The following is a 12,847-nucleotide window of genomic DNA, read 5'->3' on the forward strand; positions in this document are numbered from 1 at the left end:
TATCAAAAATCAGAATCTGAGCCCAGTATGTCATCTAATTCTGCGTTCGATAAGGTAAAAGATTGGGATGAATCATGGTTGACACTGTTGTTATCGACTTGACTTTTATCGTTAACTTTTACAAATTTTTTTTCGTCTCGTAACATGCCTCTCGCCAAACATTTAGTATAGTTCATATCAATTGTCCTCTTCTTATTATCATTACTCTCGTCGTTAAATAACGTAATGATTTTTGAAACTTTGTGACAATGCGGAACTTTTACCCCTTTGGTGTATTGTACAAAATTGGGCTCCACATCGAAGGAAACACCTTCTGGGATATAGCGGTTTCTGAAAAAATTCCAATCGTCCAAACTCAATACCATGTTATTCTTGTCAACAGTACAGCTCTTTTCTTTTTCAAGGTTGTGTTGATTTCCTCGGATGTCTTTCACATTTTTCTCGATTTTAGTTGGAAGACCACAATCATTCACAAATAAAGCCATATTAGGGCGTTCAAAATTATGAAGTGGCTTGAGTGTGGTAAGACTTTCGCCAGTGCGAATAATGGCAGTTTCCAAATCTTTTTGGCATCCATTCTGCCCTTCCGCAATGAAAACATTATTATCATCACTGACTTCTTCATCTTCAGTTTCTAATGAGGAGGAAGCTTCCTCGGTTGAATCATTCTCCAGATTATCCAAAGCTTTAAAAATCTTCCGCTTCTTACTTGGGTTTTCATTACTCGTTACTAGTTGTTTCCCGCCACTTTCATTCACCAAGAACTTATTAATTAAAGTGCTTGCACTAACAATACTGGTCTCAACATTATCAGGCATAAAGAACTTCTTCGGTTTTTTATTTTCCTGAACTCTCTTCTTCTTTGTTATGGCTTTTTTTGGCTTCACCTTTTTGCCCATCATACACTGAGTCGCATAACGAATAACTTCGTCAACATCTTCCATTTCATTAATTATTTCGTTTTCATCATTAATCGTGATCAATGTCTCGTGACATTCCGGAATAATGTCTTCAGGGATTATCCGATCTGATTTTTTATAGTCAATGCATTGCTTGGATATAAGCGCTTGCAGGGTTGAATAGTCTTCCATAGCACGCTCGAATTTGTATGATTCATTACTGCTAAACAGTAGTACTATCTTACCATCTCGTTTTCTGCCTGTTCTACCCATACGCTGAATATTTTTGATTGGACTACTTGTAGTATCATAACAGATTATTAAATCAACTTCTCCGATATCCAAACCTTCTTCTCCAATTGATGTACAAACGAGAACATTATATTCACCCTTTTTGAAATTATGGATAACCTCTTTTTGCATTTTTTGGTTCATTCCGCTAATCTGAGCCTCTTCAGAGCTCCCCGTTCGTCTGGCACTTCTTTCAAGTTTATCATTCGCCGCTCTCTTAGTTCGTTCAGCTTCCAAAAATTTCTCTTGCTCTTGCCTATGCAATCTCTCTACCTTCTTCCTTCCCTTTGGCGCATGTTTTCTTGTGTATTTGACCTCATCAAAACCTTCTTTTGCACGAGCTTGTCCAATAAAAATATGAGGCCTGATTTGATCGTCAGCTACCGAGTCTATGAACTTCACAATTTCAAGTGCGCTTTCTCTTAATTCTGTAAAAATAATAACCCTCGAGTCGGAACCCCTTTTCTGAAAAAAGTCCATTAGTTCATCTCTAACACATTGTAACTTCCCATGACCGACAAACTTTGGATCACTTAAATAATTTTCGCATTGATTTTTGATGTTTTTCAAAATCGGATGGTAATAAAACTCAGCTGCAATTTTATTAGTAGATTTTTTAAGATTATATTTCGTAGTGAATTCTGTACATTTATTCTGGAAGTAATTGAAAAATGTCCTTATTCCATAAATTTTTAATCTCTTTAGCATTTGACCCACATTGTTCAATAACTGTAAAATAAAGAAGTTCCTCCACTTAATTCCTTCAGGTATAGTAGGGTTAGCAATAATTTTTTGGCTTTGTTGCATGGCTTTGAAGGCGTTTATTTGTGAAGGGTCACATTCCTCATATATACCGAGTTCAATTGCCTGTTGAAGCACTGGTTTGACGGCCATACCTAATTGTTCGATTATGTCTTCAATTTCCAACAAAAGGGGCACTTCAATTTTTTCCTTTTTTCTTTTCTTCATATATTTCACGATATCCATGCTTTCTTCAGTCCTAATTTCAATCTTGGAAATATCTAAGTTATTAACCACTTCTTGGACACCTTCCAGGTCAGAGGCTGGTGTAGCGGTCAATGCTAATAATCTGTATGATGAATTGAACCTATCTATGAATTTTACCACATTTGTATACGCAGAGGAGCCAGTAGCTCTGTGAGCTTCATCGATGACAAGACATACAATATCCTTAGGATCCAATACACCCCTCTTCAAGTCATTCTCCACTACTTGCGGTGTGGCAAAGAAAACTCTCTTATTGGCCCAAATTTCTTCTCTATTTTTCCTGCTTTTATCGAGTAATATAGCAGTTTGATCCGAAGGTATTCCTGTTATACCTAAGCATGCCTTAATTTGCTGGGCTACCAAAGGTCTTGTTGGAGCAGTAAAGATTATTTTGGCTTTTTTGGTCCAACGAAAATAATTTAACATTACTGTACTGGCAATGAACGTTTTACCCATACCCGTTGGGATGGCGCATAACGTATTTTGAAACAGTGATTTGTGAACAATTGTATACTGATAATCCCTTACCTCGTAATTTGTAGGGTACACGTAGAACGACAAAGCATCGTAATCAAGCTCATGATGAGTGGGTCCAAAACTGACATCTCTTTGAATTTCTTCGTACACAGTTTTCTGCCCAGGTAAAACGTTATCATGAAGGTCTTTTTGAACTGGTACAGCACGTCTCGTTATAGTTTCCTTCACAGATTTATTGATAGCCTTTTCATACAGTTTATCCAGCTCGTCATCTTCGAAATCACTAAAGTAATCATCTGCACTAGCCATCAGAGAGAAAAAAGGACACTAAAATAAAACAGAACCGGAATGTGTTGAATAAAACTGAAGTGAGCTACTATATCTTGAATCACAATATCTTAGCTCCGTGATAGAGCATAGGGCACCTCTATTGATCTCTTCGTGATGCCCGGTTATATACACACGTAACCCCGTAAAAGCCGTTACCCGGTTTATGTCTTTCTGTGAGCACAGTAAGCTAGGAAGGTCGATGGAGAAGAAGACTCCTGTCTCATATGGAACAACCTTGCAAATTGAGTGCAATTATCCCCTTTGGAGTTTGAATTTTGTGTTAGTACATTCTCCTTTTTTAACTTGTCTTTTCTACCACATGCACAATGAAAGCAATCTTGTTTTACCAGGCGCGAAGCAAAAGAAAAGGAGAAATATTGAGTATATTTTAATTTAAGCTTTCTGATTTAGAAAGTATCATGTTTTGTTGGTGATCTAACAGGAAATCTATTTTGACCGATTATACAATGCCATCGGAAGTTACGCCAAAAGTACCTGAGAGGCCCTCAAGGAGGAAGACATCTGAGCTGTTTCCGTTATCCGGCTCTGAATCAGGAGATATTAAAGCTAATAGCGAGCCACCAACACCAGCAGGAACGCCCAATGTACCAACACGTAGACCCATACTTAAAGCAAAGACGATGACTTCGTTTGAGAGTGGTATGGATCAAGAGAGTTTGCCCAAGGTACCATTGCAGAGGCCAGTTAGACGCTCCACTACTGAAGAACTAAATAATGTAATGAATAACACCAGTAAGGAGTTAGAGGAGATTGAAAGTTTGATTTCAAAGCACAATATACACAATGTTTCCAGGAAAAAAAGTCCAACTTCTGTGGAAGAGGGAAAGGTGGCCGCCATTCATCAAAACGGGCAAAGAAGTGCATCAGATAACAAAACTTCTACAAATCCCTCCCCACTCGAAAAAAATGAGCACGAGGGTGCTGAGGGCAATGAGTCTGCTATTTCACCTTCTAATTTAGTTAACAAGTCTAATAATGAAGTGACAGAGCATAGTGACTCCGAAGACCTTACTGAAAAGCAAAAGGTACATGCTGCCCTAGATAATGAGGCAGGGGATAGAAGCCATTTTGAAGAAAAGCTCATTCCTGGAGATATGAAAGTACAGGTAGATGTTAGTAAGGACGTAGAAGAAGGCAGCCTCAATGCTCTGCCTCCATCTGGAATCACAGAATCAGACGACAAAGCTGAAAAGTTCACTAAACATCCTGAATCTAGTTTAGAAGAGCTACAGAAGCATCAAGAACAACAGGAAGAAAAAATTTTCCAAAATCCAACCGATGAAGAAAGTACTACCTCTTTGAATGAGAAACAAGAAGGCAAGGACAACATGGAAGTGAATTCTCAGCCGCAAGGACCTTCTGATACTGAAACAGTTATAGCAGCAACTAGCTCAAACGTTCCTTCACAAATTGCAAGTGAAGAGGAAAATGACGTTCCAGTGATTCCAAGGAGTAGGCCTAAGAAGGATTTTGAAGCACACGTACAAAAAGAGGAGTTGCCTAACACACAAGAGAAGCGAGTATCAGAAGAGTGTGATTCGACCCTAATTAGTACCGAAGAGGAAAGTAAAATCCCAAAAATTCCCTCTGAAAGACCAAAGAGACGTGCCCCACCTCCGGTTCCCAAAAAACCTTCTTCAAGAATTGCGGCCTTTCAAGAAATGTTACAAAAACAACAGCAACAAGATCTGCATAATAATGGTAATTCTTCAGCTACTACCGCTTCAGCAGATATTGCTAAAAAACACACAGATTCTTCTATTACTAGCGATACCACGAAGGCAGATTTTACGAGCAAATTGAATGGACTGTTTGCGCTACCTGGTATGGTGAACCCTGGACAGCTTCCACCTTCCTTGGAGAAGAAGTTGTCCTCCCCGGATACTGAATCTAAGCTAGGACCCCAGGACCAATCACAGGCAAAAACGGGACCTCTGGGCGGAACTAGAAGAGGTAGAGGACCTCGTGGGCGTAAATTACCTTCTAAAGTAGCTAGCGTAGAGAAGATTGAAGAAGATGACAACACTAATAAAATAGAAATATTTAACAATTGGAATGTTTCCTCTTCCTTCTCTAAGGAAAAAGTCTTAATAGATACTACTCCTGGTGAGCAAGCAGAAAGGGCCTTGGATGAAAAGTCAAAGAGCATTCCCGAGGAACAACGAGAACAATCTCCAAATAAGATGGAGGCTGCTCTTTGTCCTTTTGAGCTGGACGAAAAGGAAAAGTTACCTGCTAATGCTGAGTCGGATCCTCTTTCTCAGTTGCCACAGACGAACGCCGTAGGTAATAGAAAAGCCATAAGTGAGGAATCTCTGTCCCCATCGGAGGCCATCGCCAACAGAGATCAAAACGATACGACAGAAATACAGGAACAGCAGATGGAGGACCAAATGGAGGTTGATATGGAAAGAGAACTCTCAGGTGGCTACGAAGACGTTGATTCTGCCTTACATTCAGAAGAAGCGTCTTTTCACTCCCTTTAGAATCTTATAAATAATATGTATGAATAAACTCTATAGTATGTATCAAGAGAGAAATATGTGAATGACGAGCAAACTAGAGGTGTTATTAATAATAATGGCATAAAAACTAGATTTTATTCTATATATATATATATATATTTCTTCGACTTTTTTTTTTTTTACCCGCACACCCTGAATTTTGTGCTATTTTGAAGCAGAGCGTACTGAACAAATTGGCAGATTTACAAGAGGAATAACAGAGTTATGCTAAATCATTAAGTGTTTCTTGCGGCCAGAAGGGGCATTATACAAAAGATATGGTTGTTGATACTGAGTATTACGATTTGTTAGGTGTGTCTACCACTGCATCTTCCATTGAAATAAAAAAGGCCTATAGAAAGAAATCTATTCAAGAGCATCCTGATAAGAATCCCAATGACCCCACGGCTACCGAAAGGTTTCAAGCAATATCCGAAGCTTATCAAGTTTTAGGTGACGATGATCTTCGCGCAAAGTATGATAAGTATGGAAGAAAAGAAGCTATTCCTCAGGGCGGCTTTGAAGATGCAGCTGAACAGTTCTCTGTCATCTTTGGTGGAGATGCGTTTGCCTCATATATTGGCGAACTGATGCTATTAAAGAACCTACAGAAAACTGAGGAGCTAAATGCTGAAGACGAAGCTGAAAAGGAGAAGGAGAATGTGGAAACAATGGAAGAATCACCTGCAGACGGTAAGACGAATGGCACCACTAACGCTGTTGATGCAGCATTGGGCAATACTAACGAAAAAGATGACAAAAATAAGGCGAGGACAACTTCTGGTAATTTAACTGTACACGATGGAAACAAGAAAAATGAGCAGGTAGGAGCAGAAGCTAAGAAGAAGAAGACAAAATTAGAGCAGTTTGAGGAAGAACAAGAGGTAGAAAAGCAAAAAAGAGTAGACCAATTAAGCAAAACATTGATTGAAAGATTATCGATATTAACAGAAAGTGTCTATGATGATGCATGTAAAGATTCCTTTAAAAAAAAGTTCGAAGAGGAAGCCAATCTTTTAAAGATGGAATCATTTGGTCTGGACATATTACACACAATAGGCGACGTTTACTACGAAAAAGCTGAAATTTTTCTTGCATCCCAGAACCTGTTCGGAATGGGTGGTATATTTCATTCTATGAAGGCTAAAGGGGGAGTATTTATGGATACACTAAGAACTGTTTCGGCAGCCATAGACGCTCAGAATACTATGAAGGAGCTTGAAAAAATGAAAGAAGCTAGCACGAATAATGAGCCTTTGTTTGACAAAGACGGAAATGAGCAAATTAAGCCAACCACTGAGGAACTGGCGCAGCAAGAGCAGCTATTGATGGGCAAAGTATTGTCGGCTGCTTGGCATGGTTCTAAATATGAAATAACATCCACTTTACGTGGCGTTTGTAAAAAAGTACTAGAAGATGACTCGGTAAGTAAGAAAACGCTTATCAGAAGAGCTGAAGCAATGAAACTATTGGGTGAAGTCTTTAAGAAAACTTTCAGAACCAAAGTCGAACAAGAAGAGGCACAGATCTTTGAAGAACTTGTAGCAGAAGCTACAAAAAAGAAGAGACATACATGAAGTTAGCAATCATCTCTTGTATATTAAAAATTCAAAAATTCACTTTTTTTTATTATCTGTATTCAATATAATATAATGTATATAAGATCACACTAATACTGATAATTCTATTCTTGAAAGAAAGACAATAGAACAATAAAGAAGTGATTGAACTCAGTGACAATGATAATTTATGTGATAAGGAAGTGGTTATGGCTGGAGAATTATGCCACACTTAAATGATAAGCTCTTTTACCTTTCTGGGTTTAGGAATTTTTTGAGATTAATACAGATAAAAAAAAATAGGCCGAACATTAATTACTCATACAACTCAAAAAGTGCAGCGTGCAATTCTAGATCAAGAACATAGATAATATAAACAAAATAACAATGAACAAAATTCAGCAAATCAACGATAAAGAACTACAAAGTGGAATTCTTAGCCCGCATCAATCATGGCATAATGAATATAAGGATAATGCTTATATATATATCGGAAATCTCAACCGAGAATTAACAGAAGGTGACATATTGACAGTCTTTTCTGAATATGGAGTCCCTGTAGATGTAATTCTTAGCAGGGATGAAAACACAGGAGAATCGCAAGGTTTTGCATATTTGAAATATGAGGATCAACGGTCAACGATTCTAGCAGTCGATAATTTAAATGGATTTAAAATTGGCGGTAGAGCCCTCAAAATTGATCATACTTTTTATAGGCCAAAAAGGAGTTTACAAAAATACTATGAAGCTGTAAAGGAAGAATTGGATCGAGATATAGTTTCGAAGAACAATGCTGAGAAACTCATTTTGGCTAAAAAGGACCAACCAAATTAAATAATTTTTTCTTTCATCGCATATCTTATATTCATATAGCCTAGAAAAAAATAATCAATATCATATTTGTAATTCTACATCCTTTCAGAAATTAGTATACATACGTATCTATAGAAAGCAAATTAAATCTTCATGGAAGGGGTGGGGGTGGAGGAATACCTGCAGGTGGAATTGATGGGATACCTGCAGTAGAAACTGGTTGTGCCCCTTCTTCCTCTTCATCTGTACCAACTGATTCAGGAATCGATAAAACGTCATCATCAGAATCGGATCCATATGCGCCCGTGCCTTTTTCAGCACCATTGTAGTTATCAACGTGAGCGATAATAGGTTCTGAAGTGGAAGCTTGTTGAGTTGGTAAAGGTGGGGGTGGAGGCAAAACGCCTCCAGCTAAAGCTGGGGTGGAAGAACCCGATTTTTGCACGGCAGTAGCTATTGCAGGTGCTGAGGGAATTGGAGGTTCTTGAAAGCCATCAACAGCAGGCAAAGGGGGAGCCAACGGGACGGGTGGCTCCTGAGTAACAGAAGGTGGTATCGGAGCTATTGGAATAGGACTACTCTTTTCATTAGAGGTATTCGCCTGAGGGACAGGGACAGCAGGTGGAACAGGGGTAACAGACGGCAAGGGAGCAGCAGTAACAGGTGGAGCACGTGCATGATCAGGATGACCAATCTTTGCTTCTTCAACCTTATTATCTACAGCTACGCGGTTATTACTCTCGTCTTCATCAGACCATCCATCATCCTCGTCCTCATCCAATCCTCTTTGGATTCTTCTTTGCATTTCTGCAGCGCGAGCATCGAAAGTAGATGTAGAGCTAGCTGATGCATCCTTGAAGTATGGATTATGGCCCATTGTCGTGGAAGGCAGACCAGTACTGTTCTTACCTGCGGCAGGGGTAACAGCAGCGTGTACCGAGCGAGGAGCATTAGTAGAATTTTGCGAAAAAGCTGCAGATGGTGCCACTGGAGCGGCCTGAGGAACGTTCACATGGCCGCCAAAGTTGTCTTTTCCGTTTGTCTCCTCTTCGTCACTTTCATTTTGAGCATCCTCAATTTGCTTACGTAAAGCTGCAAGTCTTTTTTCTTTATCAGCCTTTTTTTTAAGTTTCAATCGTTTTAGCTCCTCTTGTAAACGCTTTTCTTCATCATCTTCATCTTCATCATCGGATTCTTGCTTTGCATTATATACATTCTGAACAGGTTGAGTTGGTTGAACAGGTTGAGTTGGCTGAACAGGTTGAGTTGGCTGAACAGGTTGAGTTGGCTGAACAGGTTGAGTTGGTTGAACAGGTTGTGTTGATTGAACAGGTTGAGTTGGTTGAGCGACTTCCACATATTTTTCTTCTTGGAATGGAGTTGCTCTAGGTTCAACTAAATTGGAAGAACCAGCAATCTGTTGTGGCTGTTCTCGAGAGTTTTCACTGCTAATCGATCTGGAACTTTGAGTAACATTTCGCCTATTCTTATCAAATTTAGCTAATTTTTCCTTCATTCTCTTTTTTGCCTGTTCTTTCAGATAAGCTGCTCTTTCTTCAGCAGTTTTGAACTGAGAATAAGAAGGCGACGAGGAACGGTCATCTACAGGGGTTGGTGTTGAGGAAGGCACAAAGGGAGATGACTCAGTCACTGATTTATTTGAATTTGACTTCAGATCATCCAAAAATTCACGAACACCATCTTCTAACCCTATGCCAAATTCCCATCTTTCAAATTCTTGATTGGATATCATATTCGATCCTGTCATAGTAGACTTCAAGGATGCAGAAATATCTGATATAGATGACCTTATGTCTTTAATGATTTCTTGGTTCTTACCATTTTCCTGCTGGATTCTCTTGATTTCAGCACTTTGCTGTTCATCTTCCATGGAAAGTGAATCCTCCGATTCCGTTGATTTTCCTGTTAGAGCAGACATCCTTGCTCTCAACAAAGCCCTACTCTTAGCTTTCTTCCTATCATTTTCAGTTATTTCACCATTTGGACCAGATCCAATTATCGAAGAAGGATTTTTTTTTCTATACAACTGAATTTTTGCATTGGTAATCTCATTATCAATTGTAGAAATTTCATTGAATAGGTTTGGAAGTTTGGCGATGATGGCATCAAAGCGGCTTGTCAAATCTGATGGAATAGAACTGTCATAACAGTTTTCAGGATTGCTGATATTTTTGATCTCATTTTCCAGTGAAGCAATATTTTTCAGATTTATTTCTCTTGAAAACCCAGCATATTTTGGTTTCGCTGTCTTCTTTTCAACAGTCTTATCTACCGAAATGTCATCGGTTTGAAGGGTGCTGCTAGAATGATTAACAGATTTAGCAGATGGTGAAGAAAAAGAAGATTGCTCTTCATTTTTCGCAGAGTAAACCTTCCTACGATTTCTATAGTTCGGCAAAACATCATCATCATTATTTTTGTAGCTCAAGGCATCGATTTTACCAAACGAAGGTTTTTCTTTTGTGGTCGTTGGCTCTGTCTTTAATTGGTTCTTTAAGTTGTCTAAAAGTTTTGTGCTGGAGGGAATTAAACTTGAAGGTAGGACATTGGGGATTGGCTTCCCGTTTAATTTACCGTAAACCAAGTGCATACCTAGTGCAAATTCTTGTTTATTCAATTGGCCGGTGTTGTTTATATCACAAAGGTTCCAAATTTGCTCCAAATCTGCACGATTTAAGCCAGATTTTCTAAAAATCTCCACAGCAGTGGGGGAATCTAACAAACCTTTGTTTTGAGTATCAAAAGTTTCAAAAATTTTATAAAACAAAGATTTTTCCTCCGTGGAAATTTTGTCTTGACTTGAGTTATCAATTAAGTTATTATTAAAGTTGGATTTGGTATAAATTTCGTTATTACCAAATCCTGTCTTTTGGGCAGTCAACGGCATGGTAGCACTAAAGTTAGATGGTGGTAGAAAACCCGTTGGTTGGGGTTGCAACCCGGTTAACTGAGATTGTAATCCTTGTTGATTAAAGGACAAATTGGGCATACTTGCAGGACCGCTTTGCTGGGGCATAACGGAACCATATCCTCCGGTATACTGAGATTGCAAAGCACCGCCGGTCAACTGAGGTCCTAAATTAACGCCAAATGAAGTCTGTGGCATCATACCAGTTGTCTGTGGCATCATACCAGTTGTCTGTGGCATCATACCAGTTGTCTGAGGTTGCAAAGCATTGCCAGTAATGTTGGGTTGCATAGAGGCAGGTGCTCCTCCAGTAATTTGGGGGTTCAATCCGGGAGTTCCGGTATTCATTGACATGTTGAAAGTGGTTGGTGCCATAAATCCTGTGGATTGAGGATTCAACGCCGAGGCAACACCGCCTCCAGTAATTTGAGACTGTAATGGGATACCAAAACTAGTTTGAGGCATATATCCTGTTGGTTGAGGTTGCAAATTTTGTACGCCCGCTGTAATGAATTCATCAAAGGGAGTTTTTGGGGCATCGTTTGCGGAAGAATCCTGGTTTGCAATGCTTAAATTAATGGCGTCAATAAAACTTGAAACTTCGTTTTTTGTCTTAGAATCCAATTCGTAAGGGATAGTGTCACCTTGTAAGACATCATTGATCAAATGCATTGCTAATGCAAATTCAGGAAACAGTAACTCACCTGCTTTTGATGTATCACAAAGCGTCCAAATTCTTGCGAGTTGAGAAGGTGGCAAACCGGATCTCATCAAAATTTTCCTACAATTAGCACCGGAAACAGTATTCGAACCATTGGTAACAATTGATCTGAATAGAGTCTCAAATTTTGCCTGATCTTGGGCAGTAATAAACGACAATCTAATGGCAGGGATTTTGATATCATTGTTTAGACCGTTGTTGGCAAATGAGTTGACAAAGCCAGTTGCGGTGGGCTTTAATGGTTCTAAGGGAGCTTGGTTTTGCGGTTGAAGGTAAAATCCTGTTTGCTGCGGCTTCAAAGGTTGCAAGGACTGTGCTTGCTGAGGAGGTGGCACCTGTTGAGGTTGAGATTGATAATAACCAGTGCCCTGGGCCTGAAGGGGCTGCTGGGTTTGATTAGAAGAGATCAAATTGGGTGTAGACACATAATATCCTGTCCCTTGAGATTGCAAAGGTTGTACTGAGTGTACATTTGCAGTATTAGCAGCTTGGTAATAGCCTGTTCCTTGGGGTTGTATGGATTGTAGCTGAGGCTGTTGAGCCGGATTAGGTGGAGGCATGGTGCCAGTAGTATTCATCATAGGCATACTGGAATTTGGTACGTATCCCGTATGCTGCGGTTTCGCCTGCTGTTGTTGCTGCTGGGGTTGTTGGCCAAAATTACCATTACCATATACACTACCATTATTTCCATTATTATTGTAACCCGTTTGGGGCTGCTGTGGCATACTTGAGAAAGAATTACCAAAACTTTGAGGCATCCCACCAATTCCGGTAGCCTGAGGCTGGTTAAACGCCATTTGCTGTTGTGGTTGAGGCTGGCCTTGGGGCTGGTTTGAAGACTGACCTTGCTGCTGCTGCGGGTAGAATCCATTTGGTTGTTGCTGCTGTTGCTGCTGTTGCTGCTGGTAACCCATGCCCTGTTGCTGGTACGGGTTATACATATTCAGTTGTACAGATTAGCAATTTCGCGTCGCTGATAGATTCTTCCTCTTCCTGCTTCTCGACGTGTGTTTCGCCAATAGATCTATATGGCTTTCTAATGCTTTTTTTCTTCCAATACCAACTTTTGCCCCTAACAAGAAAAAAATATCGTCGACGTGTCATGTGATCAAGCCAATTTATAATAACAAGCGATTGATAAACAGAGTATACATAGCTACTATGCGACTGAGAGATCAATCGGTTATCGTGAGCACCTACCTTTAAGGTTTAACAGATCTGGACGTGATTTTTTTTTTTTTTTTTTGACGAACCAGATTGTCAAATAAACATTGTTAATTGATGAATTTTTA

General features: G+C 39.4%; 5 protein-coding genes across 5 annotated transcripts, besides 1 other annotated feature; 3 read left to right on the forward strand and 2 right to left on the reverse strand.

The window, feature by feature from the left end:
* Positions 1 to 2: 2 nt before the first annotated feature.
* Positions 3 to 2,984, reverse strand: MPH1 (3'-5' DNA helicase; the record flags this gene model as incomplete). The annotated part of the gene is made up of 1 exon (NM_001179524.1): positions 3 to 2,984. The coding sequence occupies one exon, from the start codon at positions 2,982 to 2,984 to the stop codon at positions 3 to 5; it is 2,982 nt and encodes a 993-aa protein (NP_012267.1).
* Positions 2,985 to 3,472: 488 nt separating this feature from the next.
* On the forward strand, positions 3,473 to 5,512 carry AIM21 (Aim21p; the record flags this gene model as incomplete). The annotated part of the gene is made up of 1 exon (NM_001179525.3): positions 3,473 to 5,512. The coding sequence occupies one exon, from the start codon at positions 3,473 to 3,475 to the stop codon at positions 5,510 to 5,512; it is 2,040 nt and encodes a 679-aa protein (NP_012268.3).
* Positions 5,512 to 5,809: an origin of replication (ARS921; Putative replication origin; identified in multiple array studies, not yet confirmed by plasmid-based assay).
* On the forward strand, positions 5,809 to 7,107 carry DJP1 (Djp1p; the record flags this gene model as incomplete). Its single annotated transcript, NM_001179526.1, has 1 exon — positions 5,809 to 7,107. The coding sequence occupies one exon, from the start codon at positions 5,809 to 5,811 to the stop codon at positions 7,105 to 7,107; it is 1,299 nt and encodes a 432-aa protein (NP_012269.1).
* Positions 7,108 to 7,476: 369 nt separating this feature from the next.
* Positions 7,477 to 7,923, forward strand: IST3 (U2 snRNP complex subunit IST3; the record flags this gene model as incomplete). Its single annotated transcript, NM_001179527.1, has 1 exon — positions 7,477 to 7,923. One exon carries the CDS (start codon positions 7,477 to 7,479, stop codon positions 7,921 to 7,923), a length of 447 nt encoding a protein of 148 aa, NP_012270.1.
* Positions 7,924 to 8,053: 130 nt separating this feature from the next.
* Positions 8,054 to 12,496, reverse strand: PAN1 (actin cytoskeleton-regulatory complex protein PAN1; the record flags this gene model as incomplete). The annotated part of the gene is made up of 1 exon (NM_001179528.3): positions 8,054 to 12,496. The coding sequence occupies one exon, from the start codon at positions 12,494 to 12,496 to the stop codon at positions 8,054 to 8,056; it is 4,443 nt and encodes a 1,480-aa protein (NP_012271.3).
* Between the last annotated feature and the right edge of the window lie 351 nt (positions 12,497 to 12,847).

The sequence above is a fragment of the Saccharomyces cerevisiae genome, chromosome IX, assembly GCF_000146045.2.
Source record: "Saccharomyces cerevisiae S288C chromosome IX, complete sequence".
In the NCBI taxonomy this organism is placed as follows: Eukaryota; Fungi; Ascomycota; class Saccharomycetes; order Saccharomycetales; family Saccharomycetaceae; genus Saccharomyces; species Saccharomyces cerevisiae.